This window comes from Dreissena polymorpha, chromosome 3 (genome assembly GCF_020536995.1).
Source record: "Dreissena polymorpha isolate Duluth1 chromosome 3, UMN_Dpol_1.0, whole genome shotgun sequence".
NCBI lineage: Eukaryota > Metazoa > Mollusca > Bivalvia > Myida > Dreissenidae > Dreissena > Dreissena polymorpha.
In genome coordinates this window covers 5,549,833-5,561,267 of record NC_068357.1, presented here as the reverse complement: position 1 = coordinate 5,561,267, position 11,435 = coordinate 5,549,833, and the positions used below count along the sequence as shown (strand labels likewise).

Sequence of the window (11,435 nt, the reverse complement as noted above, 5' to 3'; positions counted from 1 at the left end):
ATTTTCCCAATTAGAGCTCTTAGCCCTACTTCTGGCCGTCTTCTTGGTCGCAACTGCTTGGATTTTGTTGCTTTTTCAGTCATGAGCCACAGACCCAATGACTTCTACTTTACTGGATTGGATAAATACCCAGCGAGTTATAAACCCAGCTGGAAACCAATAGATGAAGTGTTTTCTTGGACAAGGCTTAATTCTTCACACTGTATTAAATATCCGGCGAGTTATAAACCCAGCTGGAAACCAATAGATGAAGTGTTTTCTTGGAGAAGGCTTAATTCTTCACACTGTAAGTATCCGGCGAGTTATAAACCCAGCTGGAACCCGCTAAATGAGGACCAGTGAGCTTAAAGCCTGACTGACCTCTACTGGGACTGGTACAGATGTTTCCCATTGGCCACGGAGATTTCCAACACATGTTCCACAGTAGTTCCTCGAAGTGCTGCCACCGCCTCGGCCACTGTGGATATCTGGCTGGGTGACGATACTCTGGATCCAGGTGCTGGAAAATAAGGAGCATCCGTCTCCAGGAGAAGGCGACTATCTTCAACATTCTGTAGTGCCGCGATCTGGTCCGGAGAGAATGTCCTCACCTTGTTGGTGAACCCAAAGTATGTCCCTGGGAACCTCTCTAGCCACCGATCCTGGACATACCTGTTGCCAGTGAAGCAATGCAGATGTATCGGATGATGCGTCCGCACATACCTCTTCAGGACATGGAGGAGCAAGAGAAACGCTTCTGTACCGCAATCCCCCTCCATTCCACGGCAGTGAATCACTAGCACATGTCTATCTTCCAAGAACGGCAACATCTTCTCCAACATCTCGACTTGATATGCCCAGTACTTCATGGGCTCTGAGTGATCAAGTCCAACCTCCCCAAAAACCGCCACGCGAGGATTCGCTAACAGGTTCTGGAACCTTCTCACTGCCTGATTAACCCGAACAACGCTATAACGCGCATGACGTGGATGGATATCCACCCCAACGGAGATGTATTGCGGCAAATCACGCAGGTTTCTGGGTCACAGTAGATAGAGACGCCCCCTACAAGGGATGTTCGCCTACTCTCCTCTACCGGAACTGCATCCATCATGTCCTGCATTCCCCCTTGCTGAAGCTGTAACCTGTGCAGTGTCCTGTCAAGGTGGAAAAGGACGTCAAACGCTTCAGGATACTTAGGCTGGATTGGTATGGCCTCGGCAACCGGCTATGCATCTTCAGGGGCCTGGAAGTTAAGTACCCAATAGGCCCTCTCTTCCTCTGATAAACTAGCTGCAAGGAGTAACAAGACCTTCCAGTGCAGTAGCGCACCAACAGAGTTGCACGGTACCAAGGTAACTTTCTCTGGAATAGGCTCATGAAGGAATTTACAAAACTCCTTCATAGCTGCCTCCTGCCGCTCCGAGATTGATGTGTTGTCCAGTGTGCTCAGCATCTTCTGCACCACAACAAACGCCACCAACTCATCCAGCGTAACTGGTTTACCTAAAAGCCATCTTCCCGCCTGATTTAGTGCACTCCTTCTCCCTCTGAGTAATCGCTCATCAGTAGAATCCAGCGTTTCGCTGAATATGGAAGGGATGTGCACAATAAAAGCATGGGCTTTTAAATACATCGCCCTCTCCATACAACCCGGCACCCAGCATGTCTTTTCCATCCCGCGATTCCTACGTTTCTTCTCCCCCTCCCGGCGCTCTTCAGCCTTCTCTTTGGCGTGGGCAAGGAGATCGCAGGTCTTAACCCTTTTAAGCACTGGCATGGAAATTACCAACTCTTCTCCCTTTCCCACCGGAAAATTCCTTTTCAAAATCCCCACTGGGTACTCCGGGTTCTTGATCTTTACTGTACGAGCAGGCTCCACATCACGATGACTATAAATCTTCGGACGTGAGTCCGCCCACTGGACCCGATGAGGCCGATCCTCAGAAGAGCTTTAAGCCCCTTCTGACCTTGCACCTGTCTGGAGTGAAGTCCGTACAGAGTACTCCGGGTTCTTCATCGCTACATGGCGAACGGGCTCCTCCACATCGCGACGACTATAAGTCTTCGGACGCGCACCCGCCGACTGGACTCGAGACCGGTCCTCAGAAGAGCTAGAAGCCCCTTCTGAACTTGCCACTTGCACTTTCTCTTTCTGGAGAGTTGACATTCCTGAAACATCCAGGGTGGAGCTACAAGCCCTCACCGCTGTTGTGTCCTGCAATTCAGAAGGACGGTCCTTGGGTGGACTACCAGTCACAACCGTGCCGTCAACTTCCATGGGCTGGGCCTCTGTAGGGAGATCCGCGGTCGGACTACAAGTCACCACCGTTTCCTCTTCCATGGGCTTGGCCTCCGTACTTGTGGGAGCTTTCCTTATTTCAGGAGTATGAGAGGCAGATTTCAGGAGTCGAGGTGACCTACGAGGACTTCCTGTACTGTTACTGTTAACGGGTGAGGCCAACAACTTTTCCTCATCCAAATCCTCATAGTCAAGGACTTCATCCTCCCCCGGTGCCTGTAACAATTCTGCTACTTTTGGGTATCGGATGTCCCTCTGTCCCCTAGTTGGATCATATTCCTGTTGTTTGGGTGGAGGTAATGATGGGAGCTTCCATACATGAGAACTTATCCAATCACGGCCGACCAGCTGGTACGTCTCTAGTGACTGTGCAGTTTCCTTCAGCCAAGCGGTGTTAGGCTTTACGTTCCGCCGTCCAGGCTTGTTTGACTGTGATTTCACCAGAGCTACCATCCGGCTAACCACTCCCAATAAACGCTCCACTTCCTTTTTTCCCCCACAACAACTTGGACACAATGCCAGTTTCTTGATAACCTCTCCTGCCGGTCTATACACCTGACCACGACTAAGGTAGTCTTCAGCTACCAACAGAAAATCTTTAGTGGATTTAGCTGATGCCATATCTGCTGATAGAATCTGAAACAGAAATTCTAAATTAGCATCTTAACATTTTTGTTTACAGGCCCTGCACTTGTATTTATCTATTTCAAGCGCCTCTGTCGCCGTTACATTGACACATGATCCATGATACCACTCCTCACAGAAATCACACTGAATCATGAATCTACCGCTATACGGCTTCCTGCAAACACAGAACTCTTTATTATCCACTTCACTTTCTTGTTCTGGAGTTCAGGATGTCTCTCCCCTTTTAATTTTGGCAATCCATTCTGGGAGGCTCCGATCTCTACATGGCATCATCCTATCGTGGTTTACTATCGATACAGAATTGCGCAAGCGTACCTGATACAGGTAAGCCGACAACTTCTTAACGATAACCGCTGGGCCTTTCCAAGGTGAACACAACTTACGAGCCTTGCCCTTCAGAGTTGCAGTATCTAAAAGATATATTACATCTCCTTCTGAATATGGGCGCTGTAAGATCCGTAGATCATAATAATGTTTCATGCGTTTCTGAGAAGTCTCCAATGTGGACCTAGCTGACGCATTAGCTTCCTTCATGGTTTTAACCAAATCTGCCACGTAAGTTTCACAATCCTCATGTTTATCATGCACATTTGGAAACATGAGTTGTGATGGGGTAGTAACTTCTCGGCCCAACATGAGCATATTTGGGGTAAAACCAGTACTCCTGTTAACTGAGGCTCTAATTGCTCCAGCTATCTGTTGCACATGCAGATCCCATTTCATTTGAGATTTCCCCAAAAAACACCTCACAGCATCCATCAATGTCCTGTTAAAGCGTTCCACTTGTCCATTTGCAGAAGGCCTATACGGTGTCGTTCTTGCCTTATGGATATGCAGTGCTTTACACAAGGCTTCAAACAGTTTACTTTCGAAATTACGCCCCTGATCAGAGAACAACTGTAAAGGGAACCCAAATCGAGAGAAAAACTCGTCGACTGCTGCCCGTGCAGTTATTTCCGCTTTCTGTGAGGGTAGTGGTATGCATTCCACCCATTTCGTGAATTGATCTACCATCATCAGGCAGTGTTCGTTTCCTCGCTTGGTCTTGGGTAATGGGCCAATGAAATCAATGTGCACTCTCTCCATCGGGGCTCCAGCCTGATACATAGTCATTGGGACCCTCCCGTAGTGTTTGTTCTTCTTATTCTTATTGCACACGGGACAGGTTAGCACAAAGGTTTTAGTGTCTTTGGACAATCTTACCCAAAATAACTTTTCCTTCAACTTTGCTTTAGTTCTAGCCACACCTTGATTCCCTGATGATGGTATATCGTGATGCCACACCAACGTTTGTTCTTGAAGGCTGTTGGGTACCACTAGTTCCAAATCTTTACTGCTCAGTTTCTGTTTAAACAACACACCATCCGATAACTGGAACAGTTCTTTATTCACCCAGTAGTATTTGGCTTCTGGACTGGCGAGGAATAAAATTCCTTCATCAGGCTCTTTGCCCTTTAACAGCCACTCGATAATAATGGTCAAATCTTTATCCTTACTCTGCTCAACCTGTAGTTCTTCAAGGGTAAAACCCCAACACGTAGGTATTTCTGCAGTACTTTCTTGCATCACCTTTTTCATTACACACTTTAATGCACTGATCACTCACGTTGATGATATCAAAATGAGCCTCACTCAATCCTAAATCCTCATTATGGACTAAACCATTGTCGTTTACTTGCACACTGAAACTGGGACTTGTACTTGATACAGTTTCCACCAAAACATTCTTCACCTGGTTATTTGTGAAATTGGACAAATTAGCTGCATCATCCACATTTTCAGTGAAACTACCCCATTGCTCATCCGCACGTTTGCAGTTATGACAACCCCCACATGGCAAGTGCTCTGGACGAATACCCGCTACGTAAAACGAACAGGGAACCAGATCATCAGGCCTTCGGGATAAACTGTCTGCATTACCGTGTTTCTTACCCGGCCGATGTTGAATAACCATGTGGTATTGGGACAACTCTTCAATCCATCTAGCCAGCTGTCCTTGGGGATCCTTGAACTTCAGTAACCACGTCAGACTGGAATGATCTGTTCGCACTGTAAACATTTGCCCCAGCAAATAATACCGAAAATGACTGGTAAATCTTACAATGTTCAATAGTTCCTTTCTGGTTGTGCAATTATTTCGCTGTTCTGGGGTTAAAGACAGACTGCTATAAGCAATAACTCTTTCTTCCCCGTTTTGCAACTGGATCAGTTTAGCACCAATGGCCACGTCTGAAGCATCTGTATCCAAAATAAATGGATCTTTACTGTTTGGAAGGCTCAATACTGGCGGATGAGTAAGTGCCTTCTTTAATGCCTCAAAAGCCTCTTGTTCTTCCTCATACCACCGAAATTTATTCTTTCCTGTTAAATTGTATAAAGGCTGAGCCAATTGTGCAAAGTCCTTAACAAATGAACGATGGTAATTAGCCAATCCAAGGAACCTTTCTACATCTTTCGATGAAACTGGAACGGGCCACTCCGCAACTGTCTGTATATCTTTTGAAGTCATCTTCAGCTGGTTACTGGTAACTGTCCGGCCCAAAAACTCCACTTCCCGTTGAAAGAGAATACATTTCCGGGGCTTCAACTTTAAACCGTGTTGTCTGAATCGACGTAAAGTGTCTATCAAGTTTCTCAAATGACTATAAAAATCTTGACCTAGGACCACGACATCATCTAGGAACGCAAGCACCGTCTTCCATGTAAGCCCACGCAATACCAGGTTGATAACCCGGGAAAATGTGGCGGGAGAATTGCTCATTCCAAAACCCATACGCACATGTTCAAACAACCCATATTTGGTCACAAACGCAGTCTTCTTTCGATCTTCAGGATTGACCAGAACCTGCCAATAAGCGGAATTTGCATCCAATTTTGAAAACCACAGGTTTCCCGCAAGGGTGTCTAGGCAATCCTCAATCAACGGTAATGGAAATATATCTTTAACAGTCACATCATTTAAGGCTCTGTAGTCGATACACCACCGGACCGAACCATCTCTTTTCCGTATGAGAACTGGCGATGACGCCCAATCAGAAACAGACTCTTGAATAACGCCTGCATCTAGCATCTTAAATGCCGTTCGTCCTCATTTATAAAACAAGCCGGTGTTCGTCTCATGCGCTGCTTAATTGGCTTTGCATCTCCGGTATCGATTTTGTGGTCGATTCCCGTAAAAGTTCCCAAATCGAAATCATCTTGTGCAAAGACATCTTGATATTCCGATAAGCATGCATACAATTTCTGGCTTTGTTCTTCATTGAGGCATGTAATGGATGACTCATAAAGGCCTTTAAGATGTTCTGGAAGGCTAGTTTTAGATTTTCCATCTGTTTCTAGTGTTGGGAGCTGATAACAAGATGTCTTCATCTCCCCTAACTGGTTCTCACTTACTGCGGAGACATTTAACCCTGAGTTACTATAAGAAACATCAGGTTCTTGTGACCCTTCAAGGTAACTAAATACCTCACAAGCAATTGCAATCAACGTTTTCTTCCTCAATGTTGCAAAAGTCTCTTTAACATTGATGAAACACACCAATGGATCCCTGTTGGCTGCCAAAACTGTCCTTGGCATCAGAACTTTAAGTGTCCCCAACGATTCGACAACGTAGTCACTGGGCATGGGTGCATCTAACTTACAAGGCAAGCGTACCACCGAATAAGGTGGCACCACCACTCTCTTTTTCAACATCACTCTAGCCACCGTCGGCTTCCCTTCTTTGAAACTAGAGCTAACTGGTATTCTTTCCCCATCCAGTATCAACGTGTCTGATTGCATATCTAACAATACTCCTAGATGATGCAAAATGTCATGCCCTAAAAGCATTTCATCGACGATTGGGGCCACATAAATCCTTTCTTTGAAGCAACGGCTGCCCAATTTCATACTTATAGGTGCTGTTATGAACCCTTTAAGAGCCGTTTCTGCGTCAGCCATCTGCATTACTACATCTTGGACCTTTTTCGGAGCTTTCTTCAACTTATCATACATTCTTGAAGAAAGAATCGTAATTTCTGCCCCCGAATCCAACTTTGCATTCAGTAATAAATCACCAACCGTGATTTGCACTACAGAAGAACCTGCCTGTACCCGGCATATCTTTATTGAGTCACTTGGCCCTCCGGAGCTTGTCCCCTGCTTAGTGGACTCCTTATCTTTACCGTCGTCACTTTGACGCAAACTGGACTGTATTTCCTGTTGACTCACTGGATCCTTCTGCATTTGCTTTTTCCGTGTAGGCGAGCCACAGGCCCCACCTACAGGACTTCTTACTGAAACTGGCGGAGTATACTGTGTGCTGTTCTGACTACTCCCCTCCTCAGCCTGATTTGGTACTTCTAACATGTTTGGCGAGTCAAAGACCCTACCGCATGAATCTGTAACAGCTGATTGATTCACTTGTGGTCCACAGTTAACTGGTCGTTTAGGAACATCAACGCTCTTTATACTTTGATGTTGTTGGTGTTTTTGCTGAGATATCATCTGTTGGGATTACTTGAAAACCTTTGGCGAGTCACAGACCCTGCCATTAGAAGACGCCCCTTTCTCTCTCTTCCCAACCGACCTTTTTGGTAGACCATCAGTCTTCACTTTTGTGGGCTCGGACGTGTGGTCTTCCCGTCCAGCCCATTGTCGTTTAAACGTTCGGGCTTATATCCTTTTTCTTCAACAATTCCTGAAATTGTATACAATCTCTCTTCCGGTGACCCATCCTTCCACAGTGAAAACATGGCCCCCATCTTTGTGGCTTCCCACCAGGCTGTGTCTCCTTTACCCCGGCTGAAGGCACCCATCTTTGTGGCTTCCAACCAGGCTGTGTCTCTCTTACCACGGCTGAAGGCGGGGTAATGTTCATTTTCTTGGCAAATTCTTTCAAAGCAGATGCTATAAGCTCTTCTGTCTTTGCCTCTGAAGATGCCTGCACCACATTTACTGAAACGTCTTCTCGGCCCCGTCTGTTCTTTTTGCCATCTACAGCCAGCGATATGTATTGGTGCTGTTTAACCAGGTCGAGAGCTTCTTCCATGCTTAAAGGATTTTCTAAACAAGCATGCTTGGCTGCCTCTCTGTCATTACAACCCTGGCAAAACCGGGAAATCGCTTCTAACCGCATATGGTCTTCTGGAAGGTCCGTAAACGCTGGTGTGGCTAAAGTAAGCACACGGTCAGCCCAGTCTTCCAGCGACTCCTCATGCCCTTGAACCGCCTGACGGAACTTAGCTTTCGACGTCTCACGAAGTTCCTTGGTACCGAAACGAGACTCCAAGGACTTCATTAAACGACGAAATGAATAGCGTTCATTTTCTGTTGTAGTAATAGTGAAGAAGTCAAGAGCCTTGCCCTCTAAACTCCACAACAGATAATCTTTACATTCGTCTTCCGACCAATTCATCACCCTTTGAAAACTTTCAAACTTTCGCTTAAAGGATAGCCAACTGGTTTTCCCATCATAACGCAACGCCTTCGGATGTTTTCGAGGATCACCCTGTCTTCGAGAGCTACGTTTGTGAGAATAACCTCTTTCTTTATGTGACCTTGACCTCGATTCGGAGTCTGAGCTTGATGACCGACGTGGATGTGCCCTTCTTGTGTTCCTTTTACTTTTCATGTGTACTGAGGGACATCTACGTGGTATTACACTTCCATCTGAATCAGAACTGGACGACGATCTATGCACCTTTACTTTTTGACTTCTTGATTGTCGTCCGTTTGTCCTGGGTGTAACTGTCGACCGGTTTTTAGATGATAATAATGGAGAACTATAAGTCCTTCCATTATCTTTGCTTCCATCTCTTGTTGGTGACTTCCGGTGCTCTTTGTCGCTATAAGTCTTAGACTTCCGAATACTACGTGAAGACCTTCTTTTATCTTCTGGTGACTGTGATCCACTGGATGATGGTGATCTTAAAGACCTACCACCTGCAGGTGTTCTTTTCCTACTTCCGGTTGTCCGTTTCCGGGTACGTAAAAATTCTCTTCTGTCTTCCTGTGACCTTGACCTTCTGAAAGCTGGTGATCTAGAAGACCAACCACCTGCAGTACTTTTGCGTGCACTTCCGGTTGTCCGCTTCCGGTTGCGTGAAGAACCTCTTCTGTCTTCCTGTGACCTTGACCTACTGTGGGATGGTGATCGATACAACCTACCCCCTGCAGTAGTTTTACTTGCACTTCCGGTTGTCCCCTTCCGGTGGCTTTTAGACTCTCTGCTGTCCCTTGATGAATGTGATCTACTTGGAGATGGTGATCTATAAGACCTACCACCTGCAGTATTTTTACATTCACTTCCGGTTGTCCGCTTCCGTGGTCCACCCGCATCACTTTGTTCACTGTCCCGATGTTTTCTAGAACTTGGTGTTGGGTACTGTTCAGCACTGCGAGAGCTAGACTTCCCTAATTTCCCATATTCATGGTCCGATGACTCCTCCTTACCAATTGATTTCCTTGTCCGAACCGGAGAACATGAGCTGGTTCTTGAACTACCCGTACACGAACGTTGACCCTGGTCATCTTCAAACTTCACAGGACTGTAATGACGAACCATTGGTTTAGTCTGTGTCAACAAACCAGGCCATGATACCTTACTGTATGGCGGGTTCGCCCACGAGGACATTATTGGGGCAGTCGTGTTTATCCATGACGACTGTGTGTTTGATACCGATAGTCCTGTACTCGTAGACACAGGTATGGAGTTCAAGCGCACAGGACATGAAGGGAGTGCTGCAGCCATTGCATTCAGATCTTCATGCATAGACCAGCCTTCAAAATCCATCAAATTTCGAGATGCAGGTTTTGGCTCAGAAAAGTCCAACATGGCTAACACTTCTGACGTCATCTTGCCTCGCAAGGCTAAATGCAGCACTTCTTTGGTGACGTACCCATACGAGGAGCGCAATTCCACAATACGGGGAGCAATTTTCTCACCGACTCCCGGAATTTGTATTAATTCTAGCACAGATGCCGTATTCACGTTGATAGACATTTTTATTGAAGAAACAAGTGCAGGGCCAATTAAATGTAACCAACACACAAAACAATGTTACTACTGTTTTATTTATTGAACTACCAAACCAAAATATTCAATAAAGTGTAAATTTCTTTTATTGCAAGAAAAAATTAATATTACCCAAACAATGTTTTTTAAGAAAGGATACGTAAAAGGATATTTGGATGTAGGACTTCACAGCCACCGGTCACCTTTACGGACACTAAGGTTTTTACCTTTGCACTATCAGTCACCAATACTCTGACCAAGCGTGACTATAAGACACAGCTTGACAATTAAATGGTTTGCTAGACCTCACAAATACACTGACCAAGCGTGACTATAAGACACAGCTTGACAATTAAACGGTTTGCTAGACAGACTTAGACCTCACAAATACACTGACCAAGCGTGACTATAAGACACAGCTTGACAGTTAAATGGTTTCAGCGTGACTAAAAGACACAGCTTAAACAAATGGACAAAATATTTAAATATCTTGGCTTCACTTATTTCTCTACAATTTTCCCAACACTGTCCCTTTACTACTGTTGACAGACTCCCTGGCTACTTAAATCCGTGTTATTAATTAACTAATTACACCGATACTCCTTACTACAGTGTTAAACCTTAACCCCCACCTTGAAACTGCTGTACAATCAACTAATTATTTTCAAACCCACAATTTCCCCACCCACTTTTCAAAACGTACCTAACCGGATGTTCTGGAAAAAAGTGAAAAATAATTATCAAAACCGACTGTACACAGTAACTTCCAATTGTACCTCGTCGCCAATAAAGTAAACCTAGTGGAATTATAACTATTACACTGTAGAAACAGGCCAGGGCTAGGGATATACCTATTACTGAGGACACGTCTTGCTTCGTCTAGTGCTGGATCGTAAGAGACCGTGAAAAGCAATTTGTATACCCCACTTCCGCAAGAGTGAGGGTAAAACCCGTACTTACTATACCCGCCCGTACCGTACTGGATACGTCACAACATTATTTTCATTACAACAAAAGCATACATCCAAAAATATCATATACAAGTAATAATAAAATATTCGTACCTGCATCTTATTCTGTATTAAAATCCTATTCTTGTATTAAATATTCTATCGTGTCCGGATGTTTAACGTTTAAATCTGTATTCAAAACTGAAAGTTGTTTACTTTCGAATCCGCTATTTATACTTTTTCGGGCGTGACGTCAATGACATGTAACGACCGTTATTATAAAAATATCTACCAATGAACGTAATACGAAATGGCGGATTAACTGATTAACTGAATGAATGAGATGCAAGCGTGAACAATAATATTATACAATACAATGACAAAAACGTTAGTTACGCAATAGACATTAATTGAAATCAATAAATATGATGTTTATGCATATTGTGCAAAACAAGTTATTTAGATAATAAGCATTTTAATTTAATAACGAGTGTTTGTTTACATTACACTTTGTATTACGGAATGGGTGGAGTAACGTCCTAGCAATACGCTTCAATTTGTC

General features: G+C 44.7%; 1 protein-coding gene across 1 annotated transcript; it reads right to left on the bottom strand.

Annotated features, from left to right (window-relative positions):
- Positions 1 to 362: 362 nt before the first annotated feature.
- Positions 363 to 821, bottom strand: LOC127875332 (putative deoxyribonuclease TATDN2). Its single transcript, XM_052420323.1, has one exon. The coding sequence runs from the start codon at positions 819 to 821 to the stop codon at positions 363 to 365; it is 459 nt and encodes a 152-aa protein (XP_052276283.1).
- Between the last annotated feature and the right edge of the window lie 10,614 nt (positions 822 to 11,435).